The sequence below is a fragment of the Prionailurus bengalensis genome, chromosome D4, assembly GCF_016509475.1.
Source record: "Prionailurus bengalensis isolate Pbe53 chromosome D4, Fcat_Pben_1.1_paternal_pri, whole genome shotgun sequence".
Taxonomy (NCBI): domain Eukaryota; kingdom Metazoa; phylum Chordata; class Mammalia; order Carnivora; family Felidae; genus Prionailurus; species Prionailurus bengalensis.
In genome coordinates this window covers 6,512,796-6,533,832 of record NC_057359.1, presented here as the reverse complement: position 1 = coordinate 6,533,832, position 21,037 = coordinate 6,512,796, and the positions used below count along the sequence as shown (strand labels likewise).

The following is a 21,037-nucleotide window of genomic DNA, read 5'->3' as shown; positions in this document are numbered from 1 at the left end:
CTTGCCACAGAATAGCCATTGACTGCCATACTTTTACTGAAAAGACTGACATTTCCACCAAAATGCAGTTGACCATATTTGTTTTCAGTTAGGTTATCTTATGTGAGGATATTTTTCTCAGCTCTATTTGTTCCTTTGGTCTATTTTTCTATATTTTTTTTGAATATGAAATTTATTGTCAAACTGGTTTCCATACAACACCCAGTGCTCATCCCAACAGGTGCCCTCCTCAATGCCCATCACCTACCCTCTCCTCCCTCCCACCCCCCCATCAACCCTCAGTTTATTCTCAGTTTTTAAAGGAGACTCTTATTTTTCTGTATTTATGCCAATACCAACTTGACTTAATTATACTAACTTCACAGTAAATCTTGATGTCTGGTAATGTAAATCCTTCCAGTTGGCTCTTCTAGATTGTTTTGACTCTTGTAATCCTTTGTTTTCCATGCAGATATTAATTTGTAAATTCCCATAACATAAGCTGCTAGGATTTTAATTGGGACCGTGTTGACTCTATATATCAATTTGGAGAAGAGTTGCTACCTGAGCAATACTGAGTTTTCCTATAGTCTTTTTTTTTTTTTTTTAAGTTTATTTGTTTTGAGAGATAAAGTGCAAGTGAGGGAGGGGCAGAGAGAGCGAGAATGCTAAGCAGGCTCCACACTGGCAGTGTGGAGCCCGATGGGAGGCTCAAGCTCTGAACTGGGAGATCATGACTTGAGCCAAAGTCAGACACTTAACCTACTGAGCCATCCAAGCACCCCCAGTTTTTCTATACTCTTATATCTGTATGTTCTATTCTTCCATTATTTAACTGACCTTTATTTTTTCTAGCAGTGTTTTATAGTTTTTATTAGAGTTCTTACAGATATTTTAGTAGATTTATTCCTAAACACTTGACTCTCTGTTACTAATGTTAATGATGCTGTTTTTAATCATGTTCATTTTTAAATTTGTTTCTGGTATATGAAAATCAATTAAATTTTGTATATTGATTTTGTATGCACTATCCTTTCTAACTTCATTTAGTAATTGTTATATTCTTAAAATTTTTCTGCATACATAGTCATATGATCTGTGAATATATCAGTTTTACTTCCTCCTTTGTAATCATTATACCTTTTATTTCCTTTTCTTGCTTTATTGTGCTGGCCAGTACCTCCACTCAAATGTCGAGTGATGGGCAACCTGACACTTGATTTCAGCTCAGGTTGATCCCAGGGTTGTGGAATTGAGCCCCAAGTTGGGCTCTGTGCTAAGTGTGGAGCCTGCTTGAGATTCTCTCTCTCCTTCTCTCTCTCCCTCCCTCTGCCACTCTCTGCCATTTATGTGTGTGCTCACTCTCTAAAAAAAAATTTTTTTTAAGGGTGCCTAGGTGGCTCAGTCACTTGAGTGTTTCATTGTTGGCTTTGGCTCCAGTTGTGATCTTGTGGTCATGGGATTGAGCCTCACAACAGGCTCTGTGCTGAGCATGGAGCCTGCTTAAGATTCTCTCTCTCTTCCTTTGCCCCTCTCTCCCGCTTGTGCTCTCTCTCTCCAAAAAATAAAATGAAGATAAAATAAAATATTGAGTGGAAGTCATGATTTTAGACATGCGAATTAAGTTTTTGAATTCAAGAAGCATGAGATCAATATTTAACCATTAAGTATTTTAAGTTCTTTTATAGTTATTTTTTATAAGAACGAGGAAGTTTGCTTTTATAGCTAGTTAGCTGAGAGTGTCTAATCACAAACCATTGTTGAACATTATTAGAGTTAGTTTCTACACTTATCGAAATGATCATATGTTACTTTCTCATGTATTCTAATAATATGATAAATTCTGTTGATTGATATTTTAATGTTAAAATAGCTTTGCTTTTTTGGGGTACACTAACCCAGTTAAGATTTGTTAGTCTCTAAAATATTATTAAATTTAATTTGCTAGTATTTTGTTCATTTTTTTCATATATGTTTGTAGGAGATATTTACATATAATTTTCTTTCCTTGTCACAACTTTATTACATTTTGGTATTATGTTCATACTGTACTCTTAAAATATGTGGAAAAGTGTTTTGTAATTTCTGTTTACTGAAATAGTTTCTGTAAGCTCTTTTTTCATTCTTCAGATGTCTGGAAAAATTCACCAAGAAAGTCAATAGGCGATGAATTTTCTTTGTGGAAAAGTTTTAAGTTAAATATTCAATTTACTTAATAAATGTTAAAAGTTTGAAATTATATCTTTCTTCCTTTTTCAGTGTTTTTTCCTTCCTTTGTCCGTTTTGATAAAGTTGTGTGTTTGAGAAAACCTTTTTTCAAATATTTCAAGCTTATTGGAGGATGTTCCTATATTGACATATATTTTTAGGGACACCTGGGTGGCTCAGTCGATTAAGCATCTGACTCTTGATTTTGGCTCAGGTCATGATGTCATGGTTCATGGGTTCAAGTTACCTTCCTTAACTTCTCTCTACCTTGGTTTCCCCTACTGGCAACCATTGATAGTAATAATGTCAATCTCAGGGTTTCTGGGTGGCTCAGTCAGTTAAGCATTTGACTCTATGATTTCGGTTCAGGTCATGATCTTACTATGGTTTGTGAGTTGGAGTCCCGCATTGGGTTCTGAGCTGACAGTGTGGAGCTGCTTGGGATTCTGTCTCCCTCTCTCTGTACCCCTCCCCTGCTTGTTCTCCATCTCTCTCTCAAAATAAATAAAAATAAATTTTAAAAACCTATATATTTTGGGGAGCCTGGGTGGCTCAGTCGGTTGAGCATCCGACTCCAGCTCAGGTCATGATCTTGCGGTCTGTGAGTTTGAGCCTCGCGTCAGGCTTTGTGCCAACAGCTCGGAGCCTGGAGCCTGTTTCGGATTCTGTGTCTCCCTCTCTCTCTGACCCTCCCCTGTTCATGCTCTGTCTCTCTCTGTCTCAAAAAAATAAATAAATGTTAAAAAAAAATTTTTTTAATTTTTTTTTTTTCAACGTTTATTTATTTTTGGGACAGAGAGAGACAGAGCATGAACGGGGGAGGGGCAGAGAGAGAGGGAGACACAGAATCAGAAACAGGCTCCAGGCTCCGAGCCATCAGCCCAGAGCCCGACGCGGGGCTCAAACTCACGGACCGCGAGATCGTGACCTGGCTGAAGTCGGACGCTTAACCGACTGCGCCACCCAGGCGCCCCTAAAAAAAAATTTTTAAAAACATATATTTTTAATATTGTAAGCTCTGCTAATGATGTCTACTTTCCAATTCTTGATATTGGCCCTTTATTTTCTCTCTTTTAAAAAAATTAATCATTTTAGTGTTTTAGCAGTTTTATTAATGGCTTTTTTTAAAAGCCAACTTTTTGTTTTTCTTTTTGTTCCCCCCCACTGATTTCTGCTCTTAAATATTTGTCCTTCTATGGTTCTTAGCTTAATTTGTTGTTCTTTTCCTAATTTCTTGGTATAAAAGCTCATTCTATATTTGTTTAGCCTTCTTTTCTTACATATGAGTTTAAGACTAAATATCCTAGTAAACACTTTTATTGCATTTCTTTCATATTTTTATCATTTTTAAATTAAAGTATTTTTTGATTTCTTCTTTACACCATTTGCTCTTTAAAAGTGTGTTGCTAAATTTCTGAATATGTGGGAATTTTCTAATCATTTTTGTTATTGATTTTTAGTTTAATCCCATTGTGATAAGAGAACATACTGGTTAATAAGTACATGTTGTGGAGGCACGTGGGTGGCTCAGTCACTTAAGTGCCTGACTCTTGATTTCAGTTCAGGTCATGATCTCAGGGTTGAGAGCAAGCTTCGGTTGATGAGATCAAGCCCCGACTGATGAGATCGAGCCCCATGTCCGGCTCTCTGCTGTCAACAGGATGCTTCCTTGGGATTCTCTCTGTCTTGCTCCCTGTCTCTGCCCCTCTCCTGCTTGGATGCTCTTACTCTCTCTCTCTCTCAAAATAAATAAATAAAGATAAAAAAGTACATGTCGTGATACTTTTGTAAGTCGTCATAGTTTCCATAATAGATTTTTGATTTGAACACTGTTAGTAAGTTTACATCAGTTCAAATGCAGAGGTTTGTATTTTTTAATATATTTTTTCTTTTTGACTGAAGTTATTAAGGATAACCTGAATTTACAGAGTATTGAGTGTTATTGATTATCTTATGTCCTATTTTTCAGTTTAAAGCACTTCTTTATCAATTCTTATTAAACTAAGAGTGTTGTTTCAGAGAATAAAAAGAGTAGGTAGTGATTAAGGTCGCTTTCACTTTTTTATGTTACCCTCTAATGTTGTTATTTCTTCAATATTTTTAAGAATTACATAAATTAGGGGCGCCTGGGTGGCTCAGTCAGTTAAGCGTCCGACTTCGGCTCATGGTTCATGAGTTTGAGCCCCGCATCAGGCTCCATGCTGACAGCTCAGAGCCTGGAGCCTGCTTCAGATTCTGTATCTCCCTCTGTCTCTGCCCCTCCCCTGTTAGTGCTCTGTCTCTCTGTCTCTGTCTCCCTCTCTCTCTCAAAAATAAACATAAAAAAAAAAAAGAATTACATAAATTAATCATAGTATATGCAACATTAAACCAACATTATGGGTCTTATATAGATAAAATGGTTGCTTGCTCCATTGTTCATATTTTTAATATATTCCTTTAGTATTTATTGGCAATTGCTTTATGGTAGAACATGTTTGTTTTCAGAAATTTTCCAGGTACATTTGAAAAGGATGTGTTGTTGGTGTCCTCTTTTGATTGTATTTTTCAGTGAAATATAGGGAGTGGAAAGTAAGAGTTGGAATGGCAGCTTTGGTGGTAGAGGAGTAAGGATAAGGTATGAGGTAGTTGATTAGAAAAGTGGGAGAGTAAATAGATTAAGGAAATAAAGTAATAAATAGTAGATTGTAGGTGCACAGCACTAAAGGCCCATTTGAATTTAGAGTTTATGAATTTCAAGATAGACCAATCTCAGTGCATGTGTGTTTTCATCAGCTGTATTTATATATATAGGCAGAAGTTCTGAGTATTGAGTCAAATGTTGAACTGGTTTAAAGTTTCCTTACCATCTTTGGTGTTCTGACCCTTTATTTTGACTTCTATGAGTTAAGCGTTCTTAAAACTAAGCTATCTCTTCTCAGAAGATTATTTTAATATGAATGTAGGCATCTCTAACACCAATGAAATTTCTTCTTTTATTCTTAAATGTTTTATTCTGGTCTGTTTTCTTTTTTCTGCCGTCTAGAGCTCTTGGAGTTACACTTCCTGGATTGATGCTCCCTATTTAGTTTTTGCTCATATTTCTTTCTCTTGATCTAGGAAACTGGGAGTTTGTCTTGACTTTGTCTTCCAAATTATTTGGTCTCCAGTTGTGTTATTCAGTGTTTCCATTGAATTGTCATTTTTTTAAAACTTAACTATTTTCATTCTCTTCTCCTTTTTAGTGATCATCTAATGATGCTTTATGTTTTCAAAAATTCTGAATCTCTCTGAGGATACCAAGGAGAATTTTTATTTATTTCATTTCATTTCATTTCATTTCATTATTTATTTATTTATTTATTTACTTACTTACTTACAGAGAGCACGTGTGCCTGCAAGCAGGGGGAAGGGCAGAGGGAGGGAGGGGAAGAAAGAGAGAGAGAGAGAGAGAGAGAGAGAGAGAGAGAGAGAAATAATATGCCAAGCAGGCTCCATGCCTAGCCCAGCTCGGAGCCCAGTGTGGGCTTGATCTTCCAACCCTGAGATCGTGACCTGAGCTGAACTCAAGAGTTGGACACTTAACTGACTGAGCCACCTAGGCAATCCCCAAGGAGAATTTTTCAAAATATCCTCTTCCCTGTATTTGTTTCTTCTGGTGTTAGTTTTTGCTGTTCATTTTTGTCCTCCTCTTTTATGCTTTCTTCCTATCCCCCTTCACCTCCCGTGTGTGGTCATCCTTGATTATCTTGGCATATTTATTCTTTTTGTATGTGTGTGCAGAAAACTTTAATGCTTATTAAAAGCCTTCTTCTGTGTGTATTTTAAATAGAATCTATTTCCTACACTTTGTTTCCTTTGTCATCTGTTCCTGTCTACTTTTTATCTTCCATCAGTTCTTCAAAATTCTTTCTGATTTTGCTGATAGCACTGTTTCTTACTTTTCCAAGCTATCATGGATTTATTCACATGAACTTTTTATTTTACTCCTTTCCGTCCTTTTGGCTACCGTTGTCATATCTTTTGCTTTTACATCTATTACAAGTTTTACCATATGTTATTATCATTATGCTTTTAAACAATTGTTAATTGTCTTTTAAATAATTCAAGAAAGGGAAGAAAAATGGAATGTTATAGTTACCCACATGTTTACTGTTTTTGACTTCTTCATTCCTTTCTACAAATCTGAATTTGCATCACTTATCATTTGCCTGTAATCCAGAGGACTTTTTTTTTTAAGCATTTCTTAAAGTTTTTTGTTGTTGTTGATGTGTACTCCCAGTATCCATTTATCTGAAAATATATTTGTTTAGCTTAAGTTTTAAAGGTTATTTTTGTGGACTATAGAATTTTAGGTTCAAATTTTAGCTCCTTTTCCTCCCTAGCAGCATGTTGTCTTCTGGTCTCTATTGTTTCTGATGAGATGTCAGTTGTATGTCTTATCTTAGTTCTTCTGTAAGTGGCTACTTTTAAGACTTTTCTCTATGATTTTTGGCAGTTTGACTATGATATGACTATATGGGGATTTTACTGAATGGAGCTACATGAACAATTTTATTCATGGTTTGATTTTTTCAAATTTAGAAAAAACTTAGCCAGTATTTTTCCAAATATTATCTTCTGTCTTGTTCACATGTGTTAGATTGCTCAATATTGTATAGGTCATATGATTTCTATGTCTTCATGCATTTATCTTTGATTCTTTTGCATGTGTATCATAGTAAACACATTTTAAAAAATCCAACATTTGGGTTTGCTGTCAGTCCTATTTCTATATATTTTATCTCTTGACTCTACATCACATTTTTCTTTATGTTAAATAGATTTCACTTGACTGTTGTCTCTTGTGGATGATATCTTGTACAAACTCTGGGCAGTGTGGATTTTAGTCTTTCTTTGAAGTGTAGGGCTTTGTTCTAGCAGGGACTTTACCTTGATCCTGTGGAGACTTAGTTTTAGGCTTTGTTTGGACTGTCCATTTCAGTTTTGCCCTTATTTCTGATCCATGGTTCTTATTCCTCAAGTGAGGTTTTTCTGGAGGTTCAGTGAAAAGCCTGAAATATTTACCAATTCCTTCTACATCCAAACTCTGATTCTCCAGAATCAGATAGCTATTGAAATCTCTTCCTATACCTTTTAGATTTTTAGTTGTTGCCTCTCCCTGGGCTTTTTGGATTTTCATCCCATGCATGGGAATACAGGAGTGAGCCCCTCAAGATTCTCTTTTTTTCTGGGGTACCTGGGTGGCTCAGTCATTTGAGCATCCAACTTCAGCTCAGGTCATGATCTCACGGTTCATGGGTTTGAGCCCCACATCGGGCTCTGTGCTGACAACTTGGAGCCTGGAGCCGGCTTCAGATTCTGTGTCTCCCTCTGTCTCTGCCCCTCCTCCTCACCCCCTGTCTCAAGAATAAATAAACATTAAAAAATTTTTTTTAAAAAAGGCTCTTTTTCTTTCCAGGATTTCTGCCTTCAGTTTCTATCTGTTTACCACCTCCAGAGTTTGTTCCCTGATTCTTCTAGCCAGCAAGACTACAGCTTTGTATAATAGCTCTGTCCTTTTCTCCAGCAACTATTGGGTACTACAAAGACTGTGTAGTTTCCTTAGGATAAAAGATGGATAGATGTGGGGGCACCTGGGTGGCCCAGTCAGTTAAGCATCAGACTTGTGATTTTGGCTCAGGTCATGATCTCACAGTTCGTGGGTTTGAGCCCCATGTTGGGCTCCATGCTGTCAGTGTGGGATTCTTTCTCTCCCTCTCTCTGCCTGCCCCCTGATCTCTCTCAAAGTAAATAAAATACACATTAAAAAAAAATATGGGTAAATGAGGACCTCATTCACTGTTTTTCTTTCTCTCAGGGGTCAGATCCCCTGTAGTTGCTGTATCTGCTTTTGTTTGCTTGGCAATGCCTTCAGTGTTTTTAAGATGTTTTTCCTATACTTTATAATTGTTATCAGTAAAGCATATGGGTTTGTATCAAAAGCATCCAAATCAGAAAGGAAGAAGTAAGTATGTATACACACACACACACACACACACACACACACACGTGAATATTATTCAGCCTTAAAAAAGGAATAAACATTATTTGCAACAACATGGATGAACCTTAGGGGCAAGTAAAATAAGTCAGAATGACAGATACTGCATGCTACCACTTACATGTGTAATAAAAAAAAAAGTCTAACCTAAGAAGCAGATAGTAGAAAAGTCTTGCTAAGGACTGGAATTTGGGAGAAATTGGTAAAAGGCTGTAGATTTTTGGTTATAAGATAGATAAGTTTTGAAAATCTAATATAACACATTGACTATAGTTGAGAACATTGTATTGCATAATTGAAATTTTTCTGTATTGTATAATTGAAATTTTCTAAGAGAACTTAAAAAAAGTAACTTCATGAGGTGATGGATGTGTTGGTTCAGTGATGGGGAGTCATCTCACCGTGTATACAGTGTCAATCATGTTGTATATGCTAAGTATCTCACAGTTTTGTCAATATAGTGGAAAGGTTTTTTTCAAATAAGACTGCAACTTAAAAATTGTTAAGGCCTCACTGAGAGATCTGCTAAAAGATACATTTCAGCAGAAAAAAAGTCCAGAAGGAAAGCATATGGTCCAAAACAATGGTGAGCACAAATTGATGAAATTCTTGCAAATTTGCCCCTTATGGCTAAGAGTTCATTTTAGATGAATTTCAGTAATTGAGTATAGAAGAGACAGTACTTGAGTATAGTAGGTTACAAGAAAATTTTTAAAAATTTTATATTTTTGAGCAAATTAAAATTGTTTAAATTTGTAGTTGCTTTTGGACTTCAAAAATCTTGCAGTTTTAACAGTTGCCGGCTTCTTGTTTTGTTGTGTTTTTACTCACCAGAAGTCCTATGATATTTGAAGAACTAAGTATTAACTCTAGTATTTAATATAATAAAGTCCTTGTAGTTAGTTATAGATCTAAATTTCACCTTGCACATCACTTAATCATCATGTTTCTTTCCTTTAATGTCTGCACTTAGTACAGTGACGTTCAGAAATGCTGTGTGAGTGTGTTTGTCATTATTTTCTCCTTCTCCCTTCACATAGCTCTGCTCGTGATTTAAATGGGCGTCTATGGGGAAATCTTACACATATCAATCTCGTGTTTCAGCTGCCAGCTAGAGTCTGGTGTAATTGTCCTGCTTCCATTTCTAGACAAAAGTGTGTAAAGGAGTAGTCCTTATTCTGTTCCTTTGTCCAATGTCCAATGTCAAGAGGCAAAGTCTTCATTTCCTTATATCCATTAATGGTATTATAGATCTTCCAAGTTTGAATTCCTCCCATTGTCTTTTACCCCTGGCTTAAAAAATTTTTTATTTGAGTATACTTTTATTCGAGTTGCATTAGTATCAGGTGTACAGAATAGTGAATCAGTAGCATCTCTCTGTGTTATGCTGTGCTCACTGCAGTATCATTGACTTCATACCCTGTGCTGTGCCTTTTATTCCTGTGACTCATTCATTCCATGACTGGACTCCTGGCTTCCTCTGGATTCAGTCAGTTACCAGGCTGCATGAAGTCTTGCTGTTATATTACCATTCATCATTCAACCATTGCTGTTTCAATTAAGGATGTTACTACTATGTAGACTATTGCCGTAGCTTTTGTTTCTACTTCACTTTTTAATTCATCATTTGACTGTAGGATAAAGTTTACATTCTTTGATCCCTTTTTTTTTTTCAAGTAGGCCCCGTGCCCAATGTGGGGCTTGAACTCACAACCCTGAGAGTGAGAGTCACATGCTTTGTGGGAGCCTCAGTGACTCATTCAGTTAAGTGTCCAACTTTGGCTCAGGTCATGATCTCACAGTTTGTGAGTTTGAGCCTCACATCGGGCTCTGTACTGACAGCACAGAGCCAGTGTGGGATTCTTTCTCTCTCTCTCTCTACCTCCCTACCCCCCTACCTCCCTACCCTCCCCCCGGCTTGTGCTCTCTCTCTCTCTCAAAAATAAATAAACATTAAAAAAAATAATAAAAGAGTCACATGCTTTACTGACTAAGCCCAGCCAGATGCCCCTTAAATTCTTTGATCTGACATTCAGACTTTTCTTAATTCTTTACTCTATCAGTTAGGATCGCATTCAATTATAAATAATAAGATGTCTTGTGGTAGAAAGGTGATTCTTGACACTGGTTCGGGTGCTTAAGTTGGCCAGGTCTTTTATTCTCTTGGCATTTTCTTCCTGGTTTTAAGGTGACTGCCCTACCCTGCTCGGAGGCAGGTAGGAAGAAAGTGAAGAGAGAAAAGCAAAAAGGAGTCCAGTGGGGCACCTGAGTGGCTCAGATGGTTGAACGTCCGGCTCTTGATTTCCACTCAGGTCATGATGTCACAGGTCATGAGTTTGAGCCCCATGTCGGGCTGTGCTGACAGTGCAGAGCTTGCTTGGGATTCTCCCTCTCTCTCTGCCCCTATCCTGCTTGTACTCGCCCCTTTCTCTCTCTCTCTCTCTCTCTCTCTCTCTCTCTCTCAAATAAATAAACTTAAAAAAATTAAAAAACAAAAAAGAAGGCCAGGTCTGCTTTCTTTTAAGGAATGGTTCTGGAAGTACCACCCAGCAACTTCCACTTAAATCTCATTTGTTGAAACTAGTTCACGTGGCTGTTCATCTGTGGGGAAGTACAGTTCTTTGGCAGTATGTTGCTCTCCTTAAAAAAATTGGGCCTCTCAAGAAGGAAAAAAATGTATCCTGGGTATGTACCTGCAATTTTGCCACAAATATTCATCTGTACTTTCAGTCCTTTCCTAAATGGCATAACTGCTCAAATACTGCACTGTGGCCCAATTAATTAGAGTATCTTGTACCTTTCTATTTCTCAGCACAGTTCTACTCTCCTGGAATAGTCTACATCTTCCGTTCATATAAATCCAATCTGTTGTACAGAGTCAACTCTGTGTATGAACTCCTCTAATAAAACTTGTAAGTTTAAACCCAGTTTGAAATGTTACTTACCCCCTGCAGACCCCAGTAAGCAATTGTCACACTAATTCGTTTGTTTTGAATTTATGTGGTCTAGTTGGATCTCTTCTCCTGTTACCTGTGACTGATTTTGTTTGTTCATTTTGTTAGTATTACATATCTGTATTATGTTTCCTCAGTTAAGTTGTAAACTTCAGGTGTATAGGCCTTGTCCACAGGAAGTTTGTAATCTCAATGCCTCTCACTGCGCTTTGTACATAGTACACGATATTTATTCAGTTGCCAATTTAACAGAGTCAGTGCTTTCAGGGAAGGCTTCTTTGTACATGAGGGATGCTTTATCAGTATCACTTTCTTTTGTAATGTTATTGTTTTTTCTTAATAGGCACATGTTCTGAAAAAACTCTGCATGGGAATGGCTTGCCTTACCGTGACGGAAATGGAAGGGGTATCTGTATCTCCTGTACATCCAAACGGTGATATTCCTGGAAATGCTGATTCTGTGAAGCAAATAGATCCACTCCTGCAGGTGTATCTTTATCATTCTCTTGAGAAGGCTGATGGGGAATATCTGAAGTTTCCAACTGGGGAGCATGTTGCAGAAGAAATTTGTGTTGCTGCTTCTAAAGCTTGTGGTAAATATTCAAAAACATATATTTTCTCCTTGTTGATAGATCATTGTTTCGATTATACTCCTCTGATGTGCATGTATAATGTATTATTCTTTGTGTTTTAAAATGCTCATATGACTGACGGGTATGTTCTTACATACATAATAAAAGGAGAACGTCACTAGAGTACATTTAAGGTAAATCTGCCTTGGGCTAGTCCTACAGACTGAATGTTTGTGTTTCCCTAAGGTTGGTGATGAGATCTATTGCTCTAATGTGATGGTATTTGGAGCTGGTTCCTTCAAGAGGTGATTAGGTCAGTGGGTGGATCCCTTATCAGTGGAATGAGTGCCTTTAGAAAAGAGACCCCAGAGGGGCGCCTGGGTGGCGCAGTCGGTTGAGCGTCCGGCTTCAGCCAGGTCACGATCTCGCGGTCCGGGAGTTCGAGTCCCGCGTCAGGCTCTGGGCTGATGGCTCAGAGCCTGGAGCCAGTTTCCGATTCTGTGTCTCCCTCTCTCTCTGCCCCTCCCCCGTTCATGCTCTGTCTCTCTCTGTCCCAAAAATAAATAAATGTTGAAAAAAAAATTAAAAAAAAAAAAAGAGTTTGAAGGTTTAGGGGCGCCTGGGTGGCGCAGTCGGTTAAGCATCCGGCTTCAGCCAGGTCACGATCTCGCGGTCCGGGAGTTCGAGCCCCGCGTCAGGCTCTGGGCTGATGGCTCAGAGCCTGGAGCCTGTTTCCGATTCTGTGTCTCCCTCTCTCTCTGCCCCTCCCCCGTTCATGCTCTGTTTCTCTCTGTCCCAAAAATAAATAAATGTTGAAAAAAAAATTAAAAAAAAAAAAGAGTTTGAAGGTTTAGGGGCGCCTGGGTGGCGCAGTCGGTTAAGCATCCGACTTCAGCCAGGTCACGATCTCGCGGTCCGGGAGTTCGAGCCCCGCGTCGGGCTCTGGGCTGATGGCTCGGAGCCTGGAGCCTGTTTCCGATTCTGTGTCTCCCTCTCTCTCTGCCCCTCCCCCGTTCATGCCATGTCTCTCTCTGTCCCAAAATAAATAAAAAAACGTTGAAAAAAAAATTTAAAAAAAAAAAAAAGAAAAAAAAGAAAAGAGACCCCAGAGAGCTCTGTCACCCCTTCTTCCATGTGAGGACATAGTAAGAAGATGAATCAGAAGAGGGTTTCTGTGAACTAGAAAATGGGTGCTCATTAGGCAACCAAGAGTTTTTAATTCCTGGCCTCCAGAACTGTGAGAAATTTCTGTTGTTTATAAGCCCCTTAGTCTGTGGTATTTTTGTTATAGCATCCTGAATGGACTGCTTCAAAAGTTGGTAGTGAGAAGTGGGGGACCGCTGTAACAAATATCGAAACATGTAGAAGTAGCTTCGGAACTGGGTTTTGAGGAACACGTTAGAAAAAGCCTGTCTTACTGTGAATGGACCTTTAAAGGGGATTCTGGTGAGGACTCAGAAAGAAAAGAGGAGAGCCGTAGAGAAAGTCTTAATATTCTTAGAGAATACATAAGTAATCTGAATAGAATGTTGGTAGGAATATGTATGATAAAGGCCATTCTGATGAGGTCTCAGACAAAAATGTGAGACATGTTACTGGAAATTAGAGGAAAAGCAATCCTGGTAAAGTGGCGTTGACCTTAAAAAACAAAAGAGCCAGTTATTTTATCAGCAAAATGACTTTATTTAGGAAAAGCAGAGGAATGGCAGTTTGGGACCAGCAAACTCTAGAGAACCACAGACAACTTCAGAGAACAGAGGAAAGGGCTTACTTTTACAGGAGAAAGGAGGAAGCTGGGAGGAGCGGTTTTCTCGGAGTCCTTATTGGCTGGGTTTTGCTGGGCAGGAGCAAGTCTTCCTTCTGCTGGGGTGTGTAAAGTAAGCCTCTTCCTGCAGGGAGTGTGATGTAGGCTTCTTAGGGCAGGTAGTAATGTGGGGGAGCTTCCCCTTCAGGGCTTCTTACTCCATTATATTATATTATATTTATATTATATTATATTATATTATATTATATTATATTATATTATATTATATTATTTTTATTTTATTTTATTTTATTTATTTTATTTTATTTTATGTTATTTTTTCCTACTCCATTTTAAATGAAGTTTCCTTTTTTTCGTAGTGGAAAAGAACTTGCCTGAATTGTGTTTTAGTGTTTTCGTGAAAATAGAATTTGTGAGCAAAGAAATCAGATGTATTTACCTAAGCAAACTCTCGAAGGTGTGGGTTGACTCCTCCTGACTGCTTTAGTAAAATGCGAACAGAAAGATGGAACCGTTAAGCAAAAAGGAAGGCGAACTGAAAAGATTTGTAAAATTCTCAGTCTTTCCATGTTGCAAAAAGTGAGAAAGTGGTTAGAAGAGAGCACTAAGGATGTGGCCAGTGGACCATTTAAGATTTGTGTAGCTCAGCTGTTTCTGCATTCGCTAGGAGCTTTGATGGGAGAGGCCTCTCCCGTCACAGCTCCTAGTGCCAGGGCCCGCCCTGGGGAGCAGAGTGCTTTCAAAGCAGAAGCTGCCAGAGCTTGGAGACCTGCTTGCTGCCTGGTGCTGCCTCACTCTGAGGGCTCTTCTTGGAGCACTGCCGGCCCCAGGTGCAGCCCCTGCCTTCCAGAGGGTGCAGGCAGCAAACTTTGATGGAGGGTATTGTTTCCAGCAGGGGAGAGTGTACAGGCTCAGGGGACATGGCTGCCTCCACTTGGATTTCAAAGGATGGAGCCACCCAAAACCATTAGGTACTGGGCTGCCTGGAGCCTCGGGGCCCAGCCTCTGCCGGGTAAAGCTGCTTGGACAGGAATTGCCCCGGTGGGTCCTGTAGGCAAGCCCTCTGTCCTAGGGGTCCTTGACAACAGCTTATCATGTCAAAGAGGATTATTATAGAGCCTTAAGGTCTAATGGAACTTGCCCTGTTGGGTTTTAGACTTGTTGGGGATCTATCACTCTTTTCTTATTTTCTCTGTCTCCCTTCTGGAGCAGAAATGTCTGTTTTATGCTTGTAATGTGGAAGCATTTAACTTGTTCGATTTCACTGATTCACAGCCAGAGTGCAGTTTACCTCAGGCTGAATGGTACCTTGAGTCTCACTCACGTAAGATTCAGTTGATATTCAGGTGAGACTTAGAAAGAACTTTAGACTTTTGAGTTGATGCTGGAATGAATTAGGACTTTTGGGGGCTGTTGGAATGGAATGAATATATTTTTAGTGTGAAAAGGATGTGAATTTGGGGGGTACCAAGGGCAAAATGGTAAGTTTCAATTGCCGTATCTTCTCATCTACTTACCTTCTGCAGTTTTTACTCTAGAAGTTTTATTTGGAATGCTTTTTAATAATTTCCATTACCTCATCATGTTCATTTTTTTTCCTCATTTTTTTATTAAGTGGAATATATTATGGTACCTGATTTAACTTTCTTGGTTGGTAATTCTACCATGGCTGTCATTTCTTGCTGTCCTACTGATCGATGTTTCTTCTAGTTATGGGTCATATTTTCCTGCTGTTTTGAATGCCTACAATTTTTTATTGGATGGTGGATATTATAATGTAAATTTGTAATTTACATTGTTGCCTGCTGGATTTTATTATATTCTTTAGTGATGGCCTTTTTCTGGCACTGTTAGGTAATGGGTGGTTTACCTAGCTGCTTTGAGAGCTTCTTTATCTTCGTCTTCTCCTCCTCCTTTTCCCTCTCCTTCCTTCTTTTGTTAAATAATTCAATATTTTCAGTATATTCACAGAGCTCTACAATCATGTCAATTTTCACCACCCCCAGAAAGAAACCTCTTACCCATCAGCAGTCATTTTCCATGTCTTCCCCAACTCCCCCCAACCACAAATCTACTCCTAAGAATTTGTACACTTGGGACATTTCATATAAGTGGAATCATGCAGGCCATATGTGTTTTTTGTGACAAGGAGTTGAATTCCTGAGTCATATCATAACTTTGTGTTTAATCTTTTGAGGAACCGCCCTCATGTTTTCAAGGCATCTGTATCATTTTACATTTCCGATAGCAGAGTATGAAGGTCCCAGTTTCTCTACATCTTGATTAACACTTGTTATTACCTTTCTTTTTGATAATAGACATACTAGTGGGTGTGAAGTGCTATCTCATTGTGGTTTTCTTGAAAAATCTTTATAGATAAATAATTCACATATCATACATTTCATACTTTAAAAAAGTGTATGGTAAAGTAATTTTTAGTATCCCCAGTTGATTTTAGAACATTTTTTCACCCCAAAAGAAGCTCTGTGCTTATTGGCTATCACTCTCTCACCCCCTCTTCCTTCTTTAGTCTTAGGCATCCCCTAATCTATGTTCTGTCTCAATAAATTTGTCTATCTAGATATTTCATACAGATGGAGTCATATAATATGTGGCCTTTTATTACTGGCTTCTTATACTCATAATTCCCACCCCAAGGAAATCTTTAGTAAAAGGTGAAAGATTTATGTGATCTGAAGAGAAACTCCAGACCATTAAACTCATACAATTTTCATGAAGTTCATCCATATTTTTTTTGCATGTAATTTATTTATTTATTTATTTATTTATTTATTTATTTATTTATTAATATGAAATTTATTGTCAGATTGGTTTCCATACAACACTCAGTGCTCATCCCAACAGGTGCCCTCCTCAATACCCATCACCCACCCTCCCCTCCCTCCCACCCCCCATCAACCCTCAGTTTGTTCTCAGTTTTTAAGAGTCTCTTATGTTTTGGCTCGCTCCCTCTCTAACCTTTTTTTTTTTTCTTCCCATCCCCCATGGTCTTCTGTTAAGTTTCTCAGTTCACCCACATTGTAACATCTGTCAGTAGTTAAGTCTTTCATGGCTGAATAGTATGCTGTTGTGTGGATAATACCACGTATTGTTTAACCGTTGATCATTTGATGGACGTTTTGGCTGTTTCAGCCTTTTGTCTGTCATGAATAATGTTTCTGTGAACATTTGTGTACAGTGTGGACAGATGATTTCATTTCTGCATATATACCTAGGAGTGGAATTGTGGGTCACATCGTAACTCTATGGTTCACTTTTTGAGGGACTACCAGACTGTTTTCCAAAGTGGCTGCACCATTTTACATTCACACCAGTAGTGTGTGAGGGTTCTGATTACTCCACATCCCTAATAACACTTGTTGTTACATGACCTTTTAAAAATTCTATCCATTCTATTGGGTGTAAAGTGGTATCTTATTGTAGTTTTGATATATATATTTTTTCTGATTAGCAGTTCTTTTGGGTATCTTTGCCTTGCTTACTGGCAATTGTGTATCTTCTTTGGAGAAATGTCTATTCATATCCTTTGTCCACTTTTAAAATGTTTGTTTGTTACTGAGTTGTTAATAGTTATATTTTCTAGATCCCTTATCAGATACTATATGATTTGGAAATCTTTTCTCCCGTTTTATGTTTTGTCTTTTCACTGTCTGGATCTGGATAGTGTTCTTTGAAGCAAAGATCTTTAATTTTAATGAAGCCTCATTTGTTTATTTTTGTTGTTGTTGCTTGTGTTTTTATGTCATATCTAAGAATTCATTACCAAATCAAGTTCATGAGGAATTTCCCCTGCAGTTTCTTCTAGGAGTTTCATAGTTTTAGGTTTGCGCCCCTTTGAGTTCATTTTTGCTGATGGTTGAGGGTAGGGATCCACTGTCATTCTTTTGCATGTGAATATACACCTGGTCCTGACTTCCCCCACTTTATATAGTGTTTATAAGGTTCATACATGTTGTACCATGTATCAGTACATTATTCTTTTATGGATGAATGATATTTAGCTAAATAGTATCAAATATATGATACAATATGGATAAACTTTGTAAGTATTGAGTGAAGTGTAAGAAGCCAGTATCAAATGGATACCTACATGCAAATCCCAGCATCATTTGATGAAGAGGCTGTGAGTTCCCATACTCAGTAGTCTCAGAACCCTTGTCAAAGTATCATTTGGCCATAGATGAATGGGTTTGTTTCTGGATTTTCAATTCTGTTTCATTGGTCTATATGTCTTAATGCCAGTACCATACTGTCTGTATCACTATAGTTTTGTAGTAAGTTTTGTAATCAGTGTGAGTTTTCTAACTTTCTTGTTCTTTTTCAAAATTGTTTTGATCTTTCCTAGTGCCTTTAATTTTTATATTAATTTTATGATTAGCTTGTCAATTTCTGCAATAAAGACAGCTGAGATTTCTATAGGGATTACATTGAATATATAGGTCAGTTTGGAGACTACAGCTGTCATTGAAGTAAGTCTTCCAATCCATGAACATGAAATATCTTTTTGTCTATTTGGGTCTTCTTTAATTTTTTTCTGCAGTGTTTTGTAGTGCTCAATGTATAAGTCTTACCTCTTAAATTTATTTATAGGTATTTTATTCACTTGGATGATGTTGTAAATGGAATTGTTTTTATTATACTTTTTTGGATTGTTCATTGTTCATGTATAGAAATAGAGCTGATTTTTACCTGTTGATCTTATGTCCTTTAACTTTGTTGAATTCATTTATAGGCTCTGACATTTTGGGGGGGGTTGTTAACTATTTTCTGTATATAAGATCATATCATGGGCCAGTAAAGACAATTTTGATTCTTCCTGCCCAATTTGGGTGCCTTTTATTTTCTTGCCTAATTGCTCTAGCTAGAACTCTCATTGCAGTGTTGTATAGAAGTGGTAAAGGTAGGCATCCTTGTCTTGTTTGTGATTTTAAGGATAGATTTTTAGTCTTTCACTGGTGATTATGATATTGTTTGTGGGTGCTTCATAAGTGCTATTTATCAGGTTCAGGAAATACCCTTCAATTCTTATTTTTTTTTTTTTTAACTCATTAAGGAGTATAGAGTTTGTTACTTTTTGTGTATAAATTGAGATGATCATTTTTTTTCTTTCATTACATTGGTTATTTTAATATCTGGAAGCACCCTTTTATTCCTGGGATAAATCCCACCTGTACATGGTGTATAATTCTTTTAATATTTTGCTGGATGTGGTTTGCTACTATTTTGTTGAGGAAATTTGCATCTATATTCATGAAGGATATTGGTCTGTAGTTTTCTTGTAGTGTCTTTGTTTGGCTTTGGTATCAGGGTAATGCTGGACTAATTAAGTTGTTTAGGAACCATTACTTTTTCTTTTTTTTTTTTTTTTTTGAAGATTTTGAGAAAGATTTATTGTCATTTTTCTTTAAATGCTTGATGGAATTGTCCAGTGAAGCCATCTGGTTCTGAGCTTTTCTTGGGAAGTTTTTGATTATGGATTTAATCTCTTCATCTTGTATAGGTCTATTTATAGTTTCTGCTTTTTTCTTAAATGAGTTTTGATAGCTTGTGTGTTTCTAGGGATTTTTCCATTTTATCTAGGTCATCTAATTGTTGGCAAATATTTTTTCATCATATTTTCTTACATTCTTTTTATTTCTGTAATGTTGATAGTGTTGTCCTCACTTTCATTTCTGATTTTGGTAATTTGAATCTTTTTTCTTTCTTTCTTGTTTAGTTTAGCTAAAGGCTTGTCAGTATTTATTTTTTTCAAATAAACAATGTTTGGTTTCATTCTTTTCTTTTTCCCCCTGAATTGCTTTTCTATTCTCTTTGCCTGTAGTGTTTATTATTTTCTTTTTTCTATTGGCTTTGGGTTTAGTCTCCTTTTTTCAAAGTTACTAATGGTGTCTAGGGAGATTATTGATTTGAGATCTTTATACTTTTTTAATATAGATGTTTACAGTATAATTTCCCTCTATCTGGTTTTGCTCAATCCAGTATTTTGATATGTTGGTTTTTTTGCTTTTATTTTTCTCTATGTATTTTCTAATTTCCTTTGTGATTTATTCTTTGACCCATTGTTCGTGTGTTAATTTTCACACATTTGTGAATTTTCCAGTTTTTCTTTCGTTACGGTTTCTAGTTTCATTCCATTTTTGTCAGAGAAGATATTTTGGATGATTTCAGTCCTGATAAGTGTATTCATATTTCTTTTGTGACCTAACTTATGGCCTATTCTTGTGAATATTCCATTTACATTTGTGAAAAATGTATATTCTGCTTTTGTGGGGTTGTATTCTGTATATGTCTATTAGTTGATTTATAGCACAATTCAGTTTTTCTTATTGTTTTTTCTTATTGTTCTTCATTCTCGTTTTACTGTTTTTAAAAAAATTTTTTAAGTTTATTTATTTTGAGAGAGAGCACAAGCAGGGTAGGGGCATAGACAGAAGGGAGAGAGAGAAAATTCCAGGCAGGCACTTCGCTGTCAGTGCAGAGTCCGAAGTGGAGCTCGAACTCATGAACTGAGAGGTCATGACCTGAGCCGAAGGCAGATGCTTAACCCACTGAACCACCCAGGTACCACTCGTTTTTCTGTCTTATTGAGAACGGTGTATTGAACTTTTCAGGTATTATTGCTGAATTGTCTATTTCTCCTTTCAGTTTTTATTTTTTGGTTTACATGTTACATGTTTTGGGGCTAATTTCTTACGTATGTATATGTTTATATATACATTTTCTTAAGGATTTAAATTTTCATAATGTTCTTTGTCTTTTGTAAACTTTTGACTTAAAATCTGTTTTGTCTGATATTAGTATAGCCATCCCAGCTTTTTTTTTTATTAAAAACTTTTTTTAAATGTTTATTTTTGAGAGAGAGAGATAGACAGAGAGAGAGAGAGAGACAGAGTGTGAGCAGGGGAGGGGCAGAAAGAGGGGGAGACACAGAATCAGAAACAGGCTCCAGGCTCTGAGCCATCAGCCCAGAGCCCGACGCGGTGCTCGAACTCACGGACTGCGAGATCGTGACCTGGCTGAAGTCGGACGCTTAACCGACTGCGCCACCCAGGCGCCCCTGTTTGTTTTTTTTTTTATTGACTTGCTTTCTGTTGACTAATCCTGTCTTCTGTTGTATGTAGTGTCCTGTTAAATCCGTCTGTTGGTCCATGAATTAACAGTATCAGTAATACCAGGGAGCTTGTTTAGAAATGCAGTATCTCTCTCAGGCCCCTTGCCAGAATCCGTGAAAAAGAATCTTTTCTTTTTCAACAAAAATCATGCTTTTCAAGCTTTTCAACAAAAACCGTGGAAGCCAAAAGACAATCTCCAGGTTGTTATTATCAACGTTAAATTTTGAAAAATACTAATCTGCCTCATTCTAGCTTATTCAGTTAGGGGAAACAAAAACCTGTTTATTTATACAGTTGACGAAGCCCAGATAGGATATACCCTTGGGATCTTTACAGTAGAACCTATGTTATGTGCCATATACTTTGCTAAGCACTTTATCCATATTATCACATTTTTTCCTTCC

At 37.3% G+C, this 21,037-nt stretch overlaps 1 protein-coding gene across 1 annotated transcript in view; it reads left to right on the top strand.

The window, feature by feature from the left end:
- JAK2 (Janus kinase 2) overlaps window positions 1-21,037 on the top strand; it is a 116,367-nt gene that overhangs the window by 29,820 nt on the left and 65,510 nt on the right. Inside the window, exon 3 of the mRNA XM_043566672.1 lies at window positions 11,507-11,756. Coding sequence (XP_043422607.1) covers window positions 11,531-11,756 — 226 coding nt within the window. The 5' untranslated portion in view covers window positions 11,507-11,530. The remainder of the gene's footprint in view (window positions 1-11,506; window positions 11,757-21,037) is intronic.